Here is a 19,833-nt window from a genome sequence, read left to right as displayed (position 1 = left end):
GCACGGCTCTTCGGAAGATTTTTACCCTAGCAACACTCGGTGGGTCGGCTGGGCGCCCCCTGGAGTGGCGCCGCTATAGCGCAGGATATATACCCCTGCCGACCCATCCGCTCCTCAGTTCCTTCTTGCCGGCTACTCCGACAGTGGGGAAGGAGGGCGGGTCTGGAATGGATAGGAGCAACACATCTCGAAGAACAACAGTTACTACGGTGAGTAACCGTCTTTTCTTCTTCGAGTGATTGCTCCTATGCATTCCAGTTAGGTGATTCCAAAGCCTTATGTAGGCGGTGGGGTCGGAGTTAGATGCTGCAGAATGCAAACTTCTGTGCCAAAGGCTGCATCATCTCTGGACACTTGGGCCAATGAGGCAAAGGTGTGTACTAGCTGCACGACACATCCCCTGAAAGGGTATGTGGGCCAAGAAGGCAGCAGGGAAGCCTGAGCCCTGGTGGAATGTGCAGGAAGGTGGCTCCATGGAACATGGGCTAAACACAGGAGGCGCAGATGCACCAGTCATCGAAGATGAAATCCTCTAGGAGGAGACGGGTATGTCCCTCGTCCGGTATGCCAGTACGATGAAGATTCGGGGGCGTTACGCAAGGGCTTTGTCCGCTCGATATAGATTGCGGACGCCCTACGGACGTCTAGGGAGGGCAATTGTTGCTCTCCTTGCGATGAGTGTGGCTTCGGAAAGAAGACCAGAAGGAAGCTATCCTGGATGATATGAGAGGCTGACACCACCTTTAGGGAGGAAGGCCGGACACGGTCACAACTGCACTTGTCCTTGAGAGACACAGTATACCGTGGGTCCATCGCGAGCGCCTGAAGCTCGGAGACTCGTCTGGCCGATGGAAAGGCTACAAAGAAGACTGTCTTCCAGGACAGGTATGCCAGCGAGCATGTCATCAGTGTCCCGAATGGGCAATCATAAAACTGGCGAGAACCAGGTTGAAGACCCAGGTTGTGGCGGGGGCATAACGCTCCAAGTCCTTGAGGAATCTAGAAACCACAAGGCGTAAGAATACGGAGCGGCCACTCCCCGCTGGGTGGAAGGGAGAGATGGCTGCCAAGAGTGCCCTTAATGAGGGCCGCGCCATGTGCTGCTGTTTGAGACCAGAGGTAGTCCAAGGCGGACTGGATCGGGACCTCGGCGGGAGAAACATTGTGCGTTTCGTAGCAGCAGGAGAAACGCTTCCACTCTGCCAGATACGTTAACCGAGTGGAGGATCTCCTATCACCCAGGAGAATCCTGTAGAGCCGAGGCAGAACAATGTAATTCGGATCGGTTTAGCCACACAGCAGCCCTGCTGTGAGGTGCAGGGATTACCAGTCTGGGTGGTGAAGCTTGCTGCGATCCCGCGAAATGGGGTCTGGGCCAAGAGGTAGGGAAATAGGGTTGGCTACCGACAGGGGTAGCGACCTGGTGTACCAGTGCTGCCTGGGATACGCTGGAGCGATCATGATCAGGTGCGCTCTGCCCCTGCGGAGTTTTAGCAGGGCCCTGCAAGCCAGCGGGAACGGTGGAAATTGGACAGCCGATGGCTCATCCATGGCATCAGAAACCTCTCCAAGACTGAGCCCGGGGAGAGGTCTTGGAATGAGGAGGACTTCTCTCTGTTTTCGCTCTCGCGGGAGCGAAGAGGGCTACGTGGGGAAAGACCCACTTCCGAAAAACGGAATGGATACCGTCCGGAGGGAACGACCACTTGTGAGACCGGAAGGATCTGCTGAGGCGATCCGCCAGCTGAAAAGCCTGGCAGACAAGGCAGACTGCTCCCAGCTCTCGGACACTGATGCGTAAGGCCAGCTCTTGGGCCGACCAAAGGCCGTGAGTGCGAAGCTGACCCAGGTGAGCACGCAGCCGAGAGATGGGGTGTCCGTCATGAGGGACCCCGAGGGGTGAATGGAACAGCATCCCTGGATACACCAGGGAGGGCACTGACTCTCGGTCGAGGGAGCCTAGGATGCTCAGGGGGAACGAGACGAACGGTGGTATCTCTGCCCGGGTGGGACACCAAGGTGAGCCACGATTGGAGTGGACAGAGGCGAAGCCTGGCATGTTTGGAAACAAACGCGCAGACCGCCATGTGACTCAGGAAACCTAGGCCTGGGCGAGCCAAAGTTGTTGGGAAGGTCCGTAGACCTTGTACAATTGTTACAACCGCATGAAACCAAGGCTGAGGTAAGCAGGCTCTGGTGAGATTGGAGTCCAGGGTGGCTCCAATGAATTCTATTCCCTGTGTGGGAACCAGAGTGGATTTTACCATTGATGATCAGGCCTAGACACCGGAATAGGTCCGTGTCGATGCCCACAGGACTGGTACTTGGGCTCGGAGGTCCCTCGAACGAGCCAATGTGGAAGAGAAATGGGGACATGAAAATACGCGCCCGTCATATCGAGGGCGGCATACAGTTTCCGGGATCCAAGGGTGGGATGACGGTCCCTCTGGGAACCATGCGGAACCTATCCGCAGCGTGAACTTGTTGAGGACCCGCAGGTCTAGGATATGTCTGAGACCTCCCTTCGCCTAGGGGATTAGGTTTCATCCCTAGGCACCTCCTGTATAGCTCCGATGAAGAGGAGCGTCCGCACCTGTTGCAAGAGGAATCGCTCATGAGAGGGGTCCCTAAGAGGGACGAGGATGGTTAGAAGGACCTTAACTTTGAGGGCCTGATTGATGCCCACGACCGCATAAGTGACGCCTGCTGGCAAAGTCTTGTCATTGCCTAGGCGCCGGGTAAGAGCGGTGAGGCTGGGGACAGAAAGGTCGGCGCTAAGCACCGGCGTGTGCATGCTAATAGAGAGCGGAAAGTGACCCTGCTGCCCTTCAGGCTTTGCAGCCTAGGGCCAGCTTTCTCAGAGAACAGGCCTTTGCCAGTGCAGGGCAAGTCCTGTATAGTGGACAGCAGCTGCGAGGGAAGGCTTGATAGCCAGGAAATGCGCCTCGTGGCCACACCCGAGGCCAGGGTCGTGGCAGTGAAGTCAGCTGCATCCAACTAGGCCTGGAGGGAAGCTCTATCCAGCTTCCTCCTTCGATCCAGGAGGGCATCGAACTCTTGACGTGAGTTCTGAAGAACCGACTCTGTAAAGTTGCCCACCGCCACCCGTAGTAGCGGCTAAGCAGGGCTTGCTAGTTTGCTACACAAAGTGGCAGGGCCCCCGCTGAGTACATCGTACGGCCCGTAAGACCAGTCGCCTAGCCCCCTAGGATTTAGGAGCTTGTGCCTGCTGGCCATGGCATTCCATCCCATTGAGGGACTGGACGACAAGGGAGCGGGGGGGGGTTAGATGTACCTAGGTACTCGTACCCCCTGGATGATGCTATGCACTTGCATTCCGATCAGAGGAGGGCCCGAGGAGTATGTTCCTGCCCCCGCCTCAGCTGGGGAGGAGGAAGAAGAAAGGCCAGGGACAAGCGGGTCCTGTGTGGGCTCGCGCTCCTGGACGACCTCCTGATCCGGTGGGATCTGGGAGCCCGGTGGCTGAACCGGGGCTTGCTCCGTACTGGTCGCAGGGGGACGGCTAATTGCCGCCTCTGACACCCAGAGTTCTGACGGAACGGAGCGAGATGGGAGCACCGGTATGCCTCTGGCGTGGCAGTACGCCCATGGTGACTAGAAGGACTTCTGATAGGTCTCCTGGAAGTCTCTGGAGGGCACATCGGAAAATAGAGTACTGCGCATATGAAGTGTCCGCACGTGGCAACACGGATGCGTGACTGAGTGGCCCTGAAGGAGCTGAAGAGCCTTTGGTAGAGTCTCCTTCTCTAACTGACGTCGCTCGACTCGGCACCGGGGATCGGTACCGGGATACATACCGGTACCGAGAACGAGACCTGCCACCGGAGCTGTGCTGGGCGGTCGACCGAGAGCGCGAGGCTCGACGTTCAGGAGTGGGTACGGGAGTCTCGGTGCCTGGGGCGGTGCCGGGAGCGGGATCGGTGCCGAATGTACCCGGCCAGCGAACGTGACGCTGGCCGGTGCCGCGAGTACTAAAGGTACCGCAATGGAGAACGGTGCCGAGACCACGAGCGGCGTCGGAACCTCGATCGGTGACGGGACCGAGAACGTCTGCGGGACCGCGATCGGGGACGGTGCCGCTCTGCGGTGCCGACGCAGGGTGGCGTGAGCAAGACAGGCTCGCCAAAAGACCATATAACCCGCACCAGCGATGTCGGGGGTTAAGCAGCGCAGGCTCTGCCCTTGCTATCAACTCCCTCGCTGTGGAAATGTTCCCAGCGTGGAGGGAATAGTGAGCTCGACCACAGCTCGCGCTGGGGAGCATTCAGGTGTTGGACTCGACGGCTCTTGCGAGGCCGTAGTCTACGGTGCTGATACTGTCGGTGCCGTAGCAGTCACCGGTGCCGGGCAGCCTGACGTAGTAGAGCGCTCGGGCTGCGGAGCGGGCCGCTGAAAAGCGAGCTCGACCATGGTTCGTACCGGGGAGCTTTCCAGCACCGGACTCAACAGCTCTTGCCTGGCCGGAGTTAACGGTGTGGATACTGTCGGTGCCGCGGCAGACATCGGTGCCGGGCGATCCGACTGAGCATAGCGCTCGGCTGCGGAGCAGGCGGCTCGGACGCAGCTTCATAAGGAGCTCGACCACTGTCCGTACCGGGGAGCTCTCCAGCACCGGACTCGACGGCTCTTGCCTGGCCGGAGTTAATGGTGTGGATATTGTCGGTGCCGCGGCAGACATCGGTGCCGGGCGATCCGACTGAGCAGAGCGCTCGGCTGCGGAGCAGGCGGCTCGGACGCAGCGTCATAGCGAGCTCGACCATGGTCCGTACCGGGGAGCTTTCCGGCACCGGACTCGACGGCTCTTGCCTGGCCGGAGTTAATGGTGCGGATATTGTCAGTGCCGCGGCAGACATCGGTGCCGGGCGATCCGACTGAGCAGAGCGCTCGGCTGCGGAGCAGGCGGCTCGGACGCAGCAAGTATATTGTGCCTCTTCATCCTCCAGGAGAGGGAACCATGCCGAGTGGACGTCGGAGTCAGCGAGGGCCAGTGCCGGGAGGCCTTGGCGGCACCAGGGAACCGGTGCCGAGGGAGCGCTCCTTGAAGACTAACCAGAGCTCGGCGCCGAGAGCGGAGGAGCAAGAGCTGCCTCCCTCAGGAGCCGTGTGAGACGAAAGTCCCGCTCCCCTTTGTTCTGGGATCAAAGGCCCCGCAAATGCGGCACTTATCTGTCAGTTGAGAATCCTCGAGGCACTTAGGAGAGGATCTCTTGTCGGCAATGGCTTGTGGCCGGCCGAGCATTGTAAAACCCTGTGGACCGGGCATCGGACCCGGCACCTGGTGAGGGGAAGGGGATAAACCCCGAACCCCTGAAAATAAATCCTATACTACAAACAAATAAAGTTAACTACAACTATAAACTATACACTAAACGAGAGAAACTACGAGTAGCTAGGGAGGTGGAGGTCAGCTAAGCTGCGCTCCACTGTTCTAACGGCCGTCACAGGCGGAAAGAAGGAACTGAGGAGCGGATGGGTCGGCAGGGGTATATATCCTGCGCTATAGCGGCGCCACTCCAGGGGGCGCCCAGCCGACCCACCGAGTGTTGCTAGGGTAAGTCTTCCAAAGAGCCGTGCACGCACGGCGTGCACACCTAACTGGAATGCATAGGAGCAATCACTCGAAGAACAATAATACTGGTACCATGAAAGAGTTACATTTACTAGAGTACAGTCTCCTTTATAACAATTTAGGCTTAGTTGCAATTTTATAAACACTATGTGTGCATACAGACAACTATTGCTGGAAGTCTAAAACTGAGAATTAGCTAAAAACTGCATTTGAAACTTAACGATCAAATACTCAAGAAAATGTTGGGCTTAGTAAAGATTTTAAACAAATCTGCATTACTTGACATTTTTAGCAGCATGAATTCCATCCACTAACCTCAAAAGAGCATAGTGCTTTCCAGTGGTATGTACTAGATTCCCTTGGATTTTGGTTAGAAATATGACCATTTCCCAAAAAAAACCATCAGAAATTATTCCAGTCCTGAAACTTGTGACCATTAAGATATATTTTTAGACACCATGTAATTTTTGTGCTAATGGACACAAACTTGTAGCATCATGCATAAAAGTCTATCTTTTTAGATAATAAATATCAGAATATATTTTATGCACTTTACCAAAATTTGGTTTAAGTTAATTATCTAAGAGCATCAGATCATTCATGATCTGCTGTTAAAAATTTTCTTCAAACATTATCACTATCTGTTTAGCTGCCTTGAAGGCACTATAACTCATCTGAAAGATGACTGAAGTATAGTTTTTGCAACTGCTTCCGTTCTTTTATTGTTTGTTCTATAAAACATGACAATTCCTTGAAACAGATATACTTTTTAAAACATATAAAAGACTAGATTAAGTCTAAGATTTCCGCTGAAGGCAAAGGTTAGAGTTTTGCCAGAAAAAGAACTCTGACTTTCAAATAGATTAAATGCTTTTTATAGATTAAATATATCTAAATAGTTTGTTATCTTATACATGAAAAAGAAATTTAAACATGCACTGATGTGAGGCAAGTTGAAAAATCCTGCAAATTTCATTCACCCACTCAAATTTTTTGGGTACATATCTTTGAAATTCATAATTTTAATTTACTATACAGCATTACTACCAATTAAAGCTATATTTGACTATAAATTGTGACGCAAAGGCTAAAATGCCTCCTTACAATCTGAGTCCTTGTTAAGTAACTATTTCAGTATTAAAGATGATAAAAAATATTAAGATACTGTGATAACTATCTAGTTTCAAACAAAACAAAGCCTATTATATTAATAGACAGTCTGTAGTACGAATTGCAACATCAACAAGACATATACACACTTTGAAACTCACCTCATTTGAAGAGAAGGTTAAAGTGTGTGAACGCCCTGACAGATTTGGTTCTGTCACTAACCCTGACAGATCACAACTTGGCCTGCTATGGTATGAATCATCTATGACAATTCTACTCTGCAAACAAGTGAAAATAATGTTTTATTAACTGAACCCTTGGAATAGTAGATCAGAAGGAGACATTCTAGTACCCTTGATACGTTGTAAAAAAGAAATTAAACGTGAGTTATCTATAAATTTTAGATCTACCATGTATGAAATATGTTCACTTCATCAGGAGTCTTGACTTGTTTTTTCTGAACTCCCAAATTAACAATTATTATAGCAGTATTGAAGCCATTTTGGCAGTAATGCCACTTCATGCAGCAAGTCAGTCATGTTTAAGTTAAGTAGAACTGAGCAAGGTCAGTACTTGGAAAGAATATTTCAAAAGGTACATCCAGGTCATGCAGGAAGTGGTTAGAAATTCAGCTGGTGGAATTATTCCCTCTAAAATTTGTATGAAACTAAAGACACAGCATGGTATTATGGGATATACTGTCTTTTGAATGACACAAAACTAAAATCCTGACCACTTATGATCATAAAGGTTTCCCTACCACAACAGTAGCCCCATGCCTTGGTGAAATTTCTACTGTTGTAATTGTACTTAAATTCCCCCTGAAGTTTTAATCTTGTCTTAAACTGTTGTGTGGTAATGCTATGTACTTAAACAATATCCTCATTTCATCCTGGAGGTGGCTGCATTTCCGCAGTAGATAAAGTGATCAATGCATAGTTAGGTCTGTAAAGTACATTGGAATGCAAAGTACTACATAATTGTATAATATCAGCAGGAGGAACTTAAGAGGAGATATAGCTGCACTGTTCTGGTATTTTTTAAGACAAGATGTGTCACGTCTTCTATTTATAACCAGTTTCAGTCAAGATGGCTATATATAGGAGGAGCCCTATTTTTGTACTAAGCTGAACTGATCACTACATTTTAGAATGCAAATTAAATAATTTTTCAGGAATCTTCACAACAAATGCTTGGTTTGTCTTAATGTGGTAACATTTACAGCAGCCACTCCATTGGATAATCTACATACAAGTTAATACATTCTAATTATCTCCCAAATAGTAAATTTTGGTGAACATATTCTTAAGTACTTGCCATAAGTGACTACACCTACTATACTATTAAATATTTTTGACTATACATTGTTACTCAAGTAAATTTCAGGTTAAAAACTACTAATGTAAAGCATAATTTTTTATAGTTAGCAAATGTTTAATCTTCATACTGGTAAACTTTTAACCTACTTAAATAAGTTAGTACATTAGGATGTGCTTAGTCAGGAAAGCATTTTCACCTATAGGTCTTGGCAAGGAGGTGAGAACCTGAACATTCTGGGTTCAAATTTAGCTGCAGCCACTAACTGACACCTTGGACAACTCACCTGACCTCTTCTTTTGACTCAGTCACCTTAGCTGTAAAGTTAAGAAAAACTAAAGGCCTCACAAAAAAAACAGATATTGTCGCTGACAAACTTTTCAGAGTAAGCCACAGGATAAACTCAGCATTCCGAATAAATAAGATCCTAAAAGAACAGGTTCTAAGCCCCTAATCACAATCTTTTATTTTTATCTTGCTGAAATAGAATTCACTGAGGCATGTGATCAAATGAAGTTAGTCTTACATTTTAAAAGTGCTTTTGACTATAAAAGCAAAATAAGAGTTGCACATACAGGACTAAATTTTGCTCCCAAATACATACCTGCTAGTCCACTGGAGATGTGTGCGTTTATGGAGGGCAGCAATGGTCTCCATAGTATATTATTGTATATATTTAACAGCATCTTTTCTATTCTGATTACTGCAACCTCCATCACTTTGGTCTTGACACCATTTCACCTTTCTCTGGTCAGTGCAAAAGGCTTGTGTCAAGGACACAGGTCTTGTACATTGCTTTGACCAAGACACTTTTTTTTCCCCTTAAATCTCACCACTGGTGGTCCTTTGTGTTATTTATCAAATTAAGACTCCTTTGTTTTCAAAGCCTATCCTGAGTCAACTCTAATTGGTAGGGATGTCATGCAATAACCATATACTTATAATTAATGTCTTAGGCCACAGACTAAACTAAACTGATTTGTTAAGACATTTTTCCTAATTTCTTTTCTTTACGGTGTCATTGGACTGAGTTAAGGTTGTTTGGGTGCTTTACTTATGCATTTACCTACTTGAGTGTATGGATTTTTTAAGTTTAGCTTTAACGCTGAATATCCAGAGTTTATAATGCTTGTTTTGGGGATAATTACTTCATCCTTGTGTTGTATTTTACCTGGTACTACTGATATGTACTCCAACCTTAATATCTTATTAACATAGTTCTCTCTCTCACTGGGATTTTCCTACCATTTCCTTTCTTTCTTTTTTTTTTTTGGGGGGGGGGAGGATGTAAGGGGGAGGGTGGGATGTATTTTAAAATCTGTACATGCTTCTTAGTAGGGGCTGCTCTTAGTATCAGGTCACATCTCTGGTTTTACTAGTTATTTTAGATTTTAAGGTCTGTTATAGGCTTCCAGATACATAAAATGTTATCGGTAATTCTACAATCTGATTACTACTGCCTCCTTTTACCAAAGCAATTCCAACCAGTAGAGGAAGAGACTATTTGGGAGTCTCTCTCTCCAAGAGAGCAACATCATCCCCAGTAGCATCTTCCTTACCTTCCTAGTAAGTTTAGAGGCAATTTCCTGTTCAGGATTTGTAAGTGAGGGTGCAGAATGCTATCCATAGTATCATCAATTAAGAGTGGTGCAGAGCATTGACAGAAGAGTCTTTGTAGTGCAACTGTGCTCATTCTACTGAGAGAATTAAGTGGTCTGAAAAAAGCCTTTTGATGTACACTGTTTCATTTAAGTGTTATTTTAAAAACACAACAGTCCAGTCACTAGTGGTTAAACTGACAAAAAGTATGTTCTGAATTTAGTTTGAAAAGCAAGTAGTTTTCAGATTATACAGCGTATAGTAGTTAATAAATACACTATTTTTGGTAGGGCTGTCAATTAATTGTAGTTAATGCATACAATTAATGCAAAACAAATTATATTAAAAATAGTTTAGATTAATTGCAGTTTTAATTGAACTGTTAAACAATAATAGAATTGCAATTTAAATTTATTATAAATATTTTTGAATGCTTTTCTACATTTTCAAATATGTTGATATCAATTACAAATACAAAATACAAAGTGCACAGTGCTCATTTAATATTATTTTGATTACAAATATTTGCACTGAAAAAAGATGAACAAAAGAAATAATATTTTTCATTACACCTCATACTGTCCTACCAAGTCACCATTCAGTCCTACTTCTTGTTCAGCCAACCACTAAGACAAACAAGTTAGTTGACTTTTATGGGAGATAACACTGCCCGCTTCTTATTTATAATGTTGCCTGAAAGCGAATATAGGGATTTGAATGGCAGTGTTGTAGCGGGTGTTGCAAGGGATTTACGTGCCAGACAAGCTAAACATTCCTATGCCCCTTCATGCTTTGGCTTGTAGGTTCTAAAGTTTTACATTTTGAGTGCAGTTATGTAGAAAAACTTAAAATCTACCTTTGTGTAAGTTGCACTTTCACAATAATGTGATTGCACTACAGTACTTGTATGAGATCAACTGAAAAAAGTTTTTTTACAGTGCAAATATTTGTAATAAAAATTATAATATAAAGTGAGCACTGTACACTGTATTCTGTGCTGTAATTGATAAACATTTGAAAAATGTAGAAAACATCCAAAAATATTTATAATAAATTTAAATTGGCATTCTATTATTGTTTAACAGTTGAATTAAAACTGCGATTAATCACAACTGTTTTTTAATCTTGTGATTAATTGCGATTTTTAAAAATCATTTTAAAGCCCTAATTAATTGCATGATAGCTGCGTCCACTGGCCCTAATCAGATCAATGTTCCTTTCTGCTGGGTTCTGTAGAAAGATTTGACTCCATACATTTTAATAGTTGATTAATGATCTGGAGGATGGCATGGACTGCACCCTCAGGAATTTTGCAGATGACACTAAACTAGGAGGAGTGGTAGATACGTTGGAGGGTAGGGATAGGATACAGAGGGACCTAAACAAATTAGAGGATTGGGCCAAAAGAAATCTGATGGAGGTTCAACATGGACGAGTGCAGAGTCCTGCACTTAGGACGGAAGAATCCTATGCACTGCTACAGACTAGGGACCGAATGGCTAGGCAGCAGTTCTGCAGAAAAGGACCTCGGGGTTACAGTGGACGAGAAGCTGGATATGAGTTGACAGTGTGCCCTTGTTGCCAAGAAGACTAGCGGCATTTTGGGCTGTATAAGTAAGGGCATTGCCAACAGATCAAGGGATGTAATCATTTCCCTCTATTCGACATTGGTGAGGCCTCATCTGGAGTAATGTGTCCAGTTTTGGGCCCCATACTACAAGAAGGATGTGGAAAAATTGGAAAGAGTCCAGTGGAGAGCAACAAAAATGATTAGGGGGCTGGAGCACGTGACTTATGAGGAGAGGCTGAGGGAACTGGGATTGTTTAGCCTGCAGAAGAGAAGAATGGGGTGGGGGGGGATTTGATAGCTGCTTTCAACTACCTGAAAGGGGGTTCCAAAGAGGATAGATCTAGACTGTTCTCAGTGGTACCAGATGACAGAACAAGGAGTAATGGTCTCAAGTTGCAGTGGGGGAGGTTTAGGTTGGATATTAGGAAAAACTTTTTCACTAGGAGGGTGGTAAAGCACTGGAATGGGTTACCCAGGGAGGTGGTGGAATCTCCTTCCTTAGAGGTTTTTAGGGTCAGGCTTGACAAAGCCCTGGCTGGGATGATTTAGTTGGGGATTGGTCCTGCTTTGAGCAGGGGGTTGGACTAGATGATCTCCTGAGGTCCCTTCCGACCCTGATATTCTATGATTGCCTGCAAATGCTTAATGTGACTCTCAAAATGTTCACAGGAAAGAGGAGGAAAATTCTAAGTAAACAATAAATTTCACTAAAAGTTTACACCTCGTTAGGAGAACTATCCTTCCTGCATAAATGCTCAGGAAAAAAAAAATTCTGCAAGAACTCTGGAGTGGTGTAAATGATCTCATTTCACATTTGTTCCATAAAGATTAAGGAATTTAGTAAGATGATAATATATAAATATATGACACTACAGTGTTTTTCATAGCAATACAGTATTGTTTGATAATGTGTGGAATAGTTTTGTGCCTGGCTAGAAGCTTAGGAGGCAGTGCCAAAATATCTAAGTTACAGCAAACACTATTGAAGTTAATTATCTTTAAAAATTAGCTATGTGAATGGTATATATACACCACGGGCTCTACCACAGGAAAGGACTGTAAGTAAAGTAGTATTAGGAAGAACACTGAGTAACTTGTCAATCTCAAAGGGCAAACTACTGAACAGACAGTTGAGGCATTGGTAGGACAGTGTAGGAAAGTTTGTACTACTGATGCCCTTGCTATGCCTGAGAATACAATAAGTCTCCAAAGTGGCCACCTTTCACAAACATTAACTTCTCTTCAATTTAGAAAAATTGCTATTACATGGTAAATTGTAATTCTGTACATTAGTGAAATAAAATCCTAACGCTAGAGTAGTTATATACACTATCAAAAGATTAAATGCTACATTTACAGATTTTCACACAAGAGAATAATCAGAAATAGTTCTTACCATACTTTCAGGAGTTTCTACATTCCACTATTTCTTTTAAACAGTATATTTTCATGAATTCTCCACAATGGCTGTAAAATTATTACCAATCAGTAATATACACAACCAACCTCAACTGCAACAATATTATTCCCCTGGAAAAGGTGTAATGGGAAATTGGTCTATTTTTTGTGTTACTTAAATGACAACATGCAAAACTGGGTACTCAACTCAGCTACATCTCTATCTTAAATTTCACTTTCTTCTAAAATTAGGTTTATTTGTCCAAAACCTTACTATTTGTAATTCAGTTTATTCAATTTGATTACTAACTGCCCGAGTCAGTAGTTCCACTAAGCCAGAAGAGGAGACCACAAAGCTGATCTTGGTGGGACTGTTACAATATTTGGTATCCCACTGAGTGTGGATTTAGGGCCAGTCAGTACACAGGTAACCGTCAAAGAATCGGTGTCAACTTCCACCACTAGGGGCCTCTACAGCATAGGCTAATGACTAGCTAAAGACTGCTGTGCCCTCCAGGCAGAAAAAACTGTCTCCTAGGCCAAGAAAAGAGCCAAGAGCAACCATCAAGACTGAGGTATGAGAGAAGGGAATGGGAGGTGGAATCAGTTGGCAGTGGGACACAATCTATTGGAAAAGCTGAAAGTGATAACGAACAGGATGAAAAGGTATGGGGTGGAGGAGAATCAGTTGGGGGTCTGGAGGGGAAGAGATGAGAGATCCCCAGAGGCACAGAAAGTGAAGTCAATACAGGTGAGAACAGGCTCAGCATCCTCTACCTGAGCATGCTTTAAGTGGGGCATGTGCTGGCACATCACAGCACTGGGCCTTCTGCCACCTATCAATAAAACTATTACTCCAGGGGGAAGGGTTACATAGACAGAACCTCACGTTTATCATGCCTCAAATGGTTCATGAAATGCTGAACTGCTGGACACTACTGGTACACAAACACTTCAGGCAAATTCTATCATTTCTTGTTTATAGAGAGTTTTGCAATATCATAAAGAGATATCAATTGTAAATCCCTTATAAATTATACATTAAAAATAACCTAATATTCACCAGGATTTACACACACTCACTCTAACAGAGGGCCTGGTGACCCCAAAGCCCTAGCTCATTTGGAGAAGCATCCCTGGGTGTGGGAGAGAAAGGGCAATATTATGGCTCCCACTACACAGATACAATAGATGGCTGGAGAAGAACAAAGATACACAAGTTCCACAAACAAAACAAAAAAAATAATAATAATACGGCACAACATTCTTTAAACTAAAATGCCAACATGTTCCACTTGAGGGATTCTCAAACTTTTCATGGGAAGGACCAGATGTTAACATGAGAGACAGAAGACAGACAGAGAGAGAGATCTTGCAATAAAACACTTCCCATCCTACTTATAAACTCACAGACCACTTCCCCTCCCACTTTTAAGTATGCAGACCCCTTAACAGAGTCTTGTGACAACTACTGCAATTCCTTATGTGAAAAACATCAGAACAGTTTTTAATATATTTTAACTGTATTTTCATGTAATTAGCAACTAGACAAGGAAAGCCAGCACTATGTTCTCAGCAAACTCCACACATTTATCAGTGGCTTCCCTATACTATAGTATAGAAAAAACTCGGTTCTATATGTTCCATATGGCCCTAGATCAAGTGGTATAAAGTAGAATGTGAAAGCCCACTGTAGAGGACTGATGACAAAAAATCAGTTGTAGGAATTAAAACTGAATTTTGTGTAAGTTTAATATTTGAATAGTTTATAGTCTCCGACAAGAAAAAATCCAAAGGGAACACAGGAATAAAGATAACAAATGGGTAAATTAAAAATGGAATTTAGTGATTAGATTGTTTGTGTATCTATTTTTAAATGTGTTTAGACAACCACCACTGTTTTATGGAAATTACATTCACTATAGCCAAATGAGAACTACTTAATGGGACATCATCAGAATTTTTAGTAAATTTCAGTTATTTCTTCCCAGGACCTCTGCTTCCACTAAGCCTAACAATACCCTTACCCAAATAGTTCAGACTGTCAAGACGGAAACTTGATAGTAGTAATTTGAATTATATAGTGTCATTTTTTATAGAATGTACAAAAAGCTTTTTTTTAAACTCACTAAATCATTAGTAGAATTACTCAGTAGTAACTTTCAAAATAGCACTGTCAATGATTTAAGACAGCACTTCCCATCCCCACTCCCCAATTTAGCAATGTGGGAAGGGCTAGGTGGTCACAATTCCCTACACCTGTTTATGACCTCAAATTGAGAACCCCAGTTTAAGGTATTTAAAAGACATTGGGTGAATTTTTCAAAAGCACTTAGGAGCTTAGCACCCATTTTCAAAATAAACACTTGAAAAAGAGTTTACCCATTTTCAAGTTTTACTTTCTGTACTTGAAAGTTTAAGTAAAATTTATTTTATTTTTCCTTCTGGCATATATAGTTTCCTCTGCTCTGCTATCCCAGCCCTTTATGAATGCTGAAGTCAACAGGCACCATTTTATTTTCCTTCCTTTTCTTCTGCATAAAATTAGGTGGCCCTCAAAAATATGCACAGTTTAAGGAACTGTTAATTTGTGCACAACCAGCTGAAGGAACACAAAACAAAATACATTGTTTCTGAGCAGGACCTATTTAATTCCTTGGCAAAATACAAAGTAAAGTTAGAATTTGGAGGATAAGTCTCACCACATGCTTATTTTATATGAATTCAAATGTTGGCTCTCAATTACTTACAGAATCTTGTAATCATTTCTCTTACTATCTGAAAACACTTAAAGTATTAGTTTTCAAGATCCTAAATACTTAGAACTTGGACCCTGAATGAGTAAAACCATATCAAACCCAAATGTTCAAAATATAACTTATTTGTGTACGTTTACCTTGCTTCTGTTTTTCTCTTGACCCTGTTCGAATACAGTGGCCTGTCCACTCTGAGAAAAGGTTAGGCTGCTACTGGAAACCTGAGGCTCTTTGTGACTGTCCCCAAACCAAGAGAAAGGTATGCAAGTAGGAACAGGAGAGTCTGAATCTGATGCAGATTGATTGTTGCCAGAGTCTTCCAATAACTCTCGGGAGCCTCTGAAATAAATGGAATGATAATTGTCTTGCAATAACCTGCTATATGTCTTTAATAACGGTCTAAATGGCATATTAATAAAAAATGTATGTATCTTAGAGGGTTAATATTAAAATAATTGCTGAGTTATTTAACAGCTTTAAAAACATTCAAGATGGCTTAACACTTTCAAACCAGTATCCTAGGACTACTGAGAATTACTCCCGAAGTGGCTTTTCTTGCTACAATACAATATATTTTTTGCTTGCAAGCAGAACAGAATTCGTTTCATAATATGAGTAACTAACATGTAAAACGATTTTCCTTATTTCATAAGCATAGAAGCCCATCTTCCCATCAATGTACTGATTTATGCAATATTTAATTGCGCTTATACTAACATGTACTTGAGCCTTAAGAATACACAGTAATGGTAGTTAATTATTTTTAAGAATGCAATATATATTTATAAAAAATACCGGCTATCCAGAGAGCTCCTTGGAGTTTCCTTCTCTTGTTTCTTGCCTTTACCACCAGATTTCCGTAAACCTCTGAAGTAAAAAAATAAATAAATAAATAAAAATAAAATAAAAAAAGCTTTTTAAAATATAATTACTACAATTTAATGCTTTATATCAAAAGGAGTTAAATATTTGTTATGCATTAATACACATTTAATTCATAACACATTCATAAAAGTCATTTAAAAATACTACACACAGTGGAGACCAATTTTGCAGAATATCTTTCATGTGATTTAAGGTGCATTACTACATACAGGCAAAGACTTACAAGAAGGAAGGAAAAGATTTAATGAATCACCTACAGGAGTGTATATGCTAAAGAAATAGATACAAGGTCCCAGCCCCAAGCAGTTTACTATCTAATGGATAAAAATACCAGTACTGATACGTTTACCATTGGGGGATAGAGGAGGTCAACACAGAGAAAACCAGTTAAAGGGAAAAATGTGTTGGACTCAGGGCCTATATACTCCATTTCACAATGGTACCAAATTCCATGTGAGCAACCCCTACGTTCCACAGCAACATTTACTCTATTTCCATATATTTAATGACCCAAACTTTAAAATGCCACTTGATGTGAAATTTGTTGCTTACTTTCAAGGATGGGGGTGGGGTTTTTCTTTTGCTATGCTCTCCAGTCAGTCTGACTCCATCTTCAGTTTCCTGCTATGCTGGATAGGTGGCTTGGCTGCGTTGCCCTCCAAAGTACCAGGTAAAGGGGGAAGCTTATAGCTGACTTTGTCAGCGGTTTTCCCCATCTCCCCAAATCTCAGCTGTTGCACCATCCTCCCAGCAAGCCAACACTTTAATCTATACTTATGATTCTCCCCCAATCCTCTCTTCCCAGCCTTAAACTGGACTGCAGATTTGACTCCCTGATACTCTGCTGCCTGCCTCTGTGGAACAGTGTAGTGAGCGTGCATTATAATCTAATCCCATCCATGTGAAGAAAAGTTGGGCAAAATAGGCATCTGCAAAAGAGGTAGAACCAAGCAGAGAAACCGAAAATATTGCGCTCCCGGCTCCAGCAAAAAGGTTACATTTTGAACATGGTAAGATACGAAAACAAACAATTAAAGCATAACTCAACCAAGCATAACTCTGCTCTGTAGTGTTGCCATGCAACAATCTTATGGTTCAGGCATTTTAGTGTTTAGTCTCATTTTAGATTAAATTTATTTTTTTAAAAACATTTGCTAACCTCATATCATGGGGGTAATAAAGTAAATGGAGGCAATGGCCATATTTGCTAAGGGCAGTCCATGGCTTCAGTTCCATTAATAATAATCATAATAAAATTAGAGAGACAAGGTAAGTGAGGTAAAATCTTTTAATGGACCAACTTCTGTTGGTGAAAGAAACAAGCTTTCAAGCTCTTCTTCAGTTATACTGCTACAACACCACAGCAAACAATAAGATGGCAGCTGTTTTGAAAGAAGGCAATTATTTGAGGAATTCTCTGACAAACCACTCTCCAGCCTCTGCTTAAAGGCAAAAAGTGATCACTAATCCTAAAAAATATTTGAAACGTTTGAAGAGGATGCATTATTCAGATACTAAGATCATTCAGGAGAAAAAGTGTCTGCATTAAGGGGTTAATTTTCTTAACTGATTTATTTTAAAAAGTGAATTTAACTGAAATTAATGGATTTACTTTAAATTCTCAGAAAATTAATTTTTTATTCAGAGTAAATGCTGTAATTTTGGGGAGGGCATATTATATTATTTTTCTTACATAACAAAGAGGATAAGTCCCTGTTTTAAATGCAAAACATATAATTTTGTGCGTATGTATTATGGAGGTGCAGCTGGCACCTCCATAATACATATAACACAATTATGTTATAAGTACACTGTCCCACAAACTCTATGCATGTGTTTACACATTTTGTTTTGGTAATTCTACCATGCCAAGCACCAGAGTGAAAGTGGACAAGGACCAAGTGGGTACTAATATACGCTACTGGAGCTGGAATTACCGCAGCTGCTGGCACCAGACTTCCTCTCCAATAAATCCTTTAATGAGGATCCAAAGTGTACTCATTCCAATTACAGGGCCTCGTAGTAGACTGCTAGCTAAAGGAATTTAGGAATTTGGAGACAGTATCTTGGGGGCAAGGGAGGAGTGGGAGAAAAAATATCACAAATGCACAGGAAAAGTATGTTTCACGATATTTTCTATTTAAAGAAGATGGTAACTTAGCATAAGTAATATTTAAAGCTACTTATTCCTCCACCAACTCATAAGTCTCTTACCCAAAATCTGGAAATCTCCTTTTGGCCTTTCCTGATGACGCAACATCGTTTGTTTCTCCTGTCTTGTCTTCATTTCTCTTGTCATCTATGTGAAAAAAGAAAAATAAATATTCTGTAAACTTACTAAAGCTATCTGTATGCTTTGAGTGTATTGTTAAGATGCATGCCCTTCCCAACCACAACAAAATTTAAAAAGAAACTCAAAGCATAAGTTCACAGTAATTAATTCACATCCACTGTACAGCTACAGAAGTGAAAAAACTAATGTTAACTGCAGGAAGGGGATAGATCTTTCAACTTCCCATTTAAAAAAAAAAAATGCAATTATTGATGTAAAATCCTTAAATTCCTGCCACCTTGTTTTGATACAAGAATGTCTTAAAAATTACATTTTGTAATGTATTCTCTCAAAAAAATTGTTAATGGAAGCTTAAGTTTTATACCCACAGAGTCCAGGAAAATCCAAAGTTAAGGTTGCCTCACCATTCCTTCAGTCTGTATTCCATTTTCTCAAGCTATACTCATCTGTGCCATTTCCTTAGATATTTTCAATCAGATGTAGTTTTGATAATCAAAGACAAGGCTGTAAGCACCCAAATTGTTGGGTAAATATTAACCCTTTAGGTTAGCCATAGAGAAAGGAGATATTTTACACCGTAATTTTACTGAATTAGCATATAGATATACTGACAAGAGATTTTCCTTCTGTTTTCCTTTCATTCCGATTCTGCTATACTGCCATTTGTCAGTAACATTGTTTTTGGTAAGTAGCATATTTTAGCTCCTCCATACGATAAACTCTGTCATCTTAAATTTGTTTTGCTCAAGTGTTAATTTAAAAGGGGATACAAAGAGAAAATTGCTTCAGAATGGCTTCTCCTCCTCCCAAAATATATGCTTCCAATTCACATTATCTGTCACACACCTAAGCTAATACACACACAGAGAAAATAAGCTGTACTAGGTATTAAAGGCAGCAAATAGCATAATAAAGCTGTTTGGAAAATATTTTAATTGAAAGTGAGCACACTAGCGAAAGCACTGATATGGGGGTGTGATTCAATATCATTCATGAACTAATGACAAGGAGATGGGTATTTTGTTGGGTGAATGTTGCCTGAATTTAAGATACTATTGCTTTTATATTAGAATAGATTAAAAAAATCAATAATTTAAAAATAGATTTTTAAAAAATTAAATAAAGTTTTACTTTTTTAAACTAAACATTTTAAATTTGAAATGGATAATCTATTAAAATTATTTAAATTAAATACAAAAATAATATTGGGTAGTACATATCTGCTGCCAAATGTTAATGAAAGTCAAACCACTAAACTGATAAAAGTCACTGGCTAAGTACCTGGAACCAGAGTCTGCTGAAGTGCTAAACCAGT

The 19,833-nt window shown here is 42.2% G+C and overlaps 1 protein-coding gene across 8 annotated transcripts in view; it reads right to left on the bottom strand.

Annotated features, from left to right (window-relative positions):
• Nucleotides 1–19,833, bottom strand: part of LOC120374412 (neurabin-1-like) — an 84,963-nt gene that overhangs the window by 21,146 nt on the left and 43,984 nt on the right. For 7 of the 8 annotated variants that reach the window (XR_005586076.1, XM_039494053.1, XM_039494052.1 and 4 more), the window contains 4 exons: nucleotides 18,440–18,524; nucleotides 16,136–16,207; nucleotides 15,481–15,679; nucleotides 6,862–6,978 (listed from right to left, as the gene is read on the bottom strand). Coding sequence is in view for 7 of the 8 variants with exons in the window: in XM_039494053.1 (XP_039349987.1) it covers nucleotides 6,862–6,978; nucleotides 15,481–15,679; nucleotides 16,136–16,207; nucleotides 18,440–18,524 (473 nt within the window). In the remaining variant the exon portion in view is untranslated. The remainder of the gene's footprint in view (nucleotides 1–6,861; nucleotides 6,979–15,480; nucleotides 15,680–16,135; nucleotides 16,208–18,439; nucleotides 18,525–19,833) is intronic. The other variant, XM_039494057.1, reaches the window with a different exon arrangement.

This window comes from Mauremys reevesii, linkage group 11 (assembly GCF_016161935.1).
Source record: "Mauremys reevesii isolate NIE-2019 linkage group 11, ASM1616193v1, whole genome shotgun sequence".
NCBI classification, from domain to species: domain Eukaryota; kingdom Metazoa; phylum Chordata; order Testudines; family Geoemydidae; genus Mauremys; species Mauremys reevesii.
The sequence above is the reverse complement of the archived record's forward strand: the minus strand, read 5'-3'. Positions and strand labels throughout refer to the sequence as shown.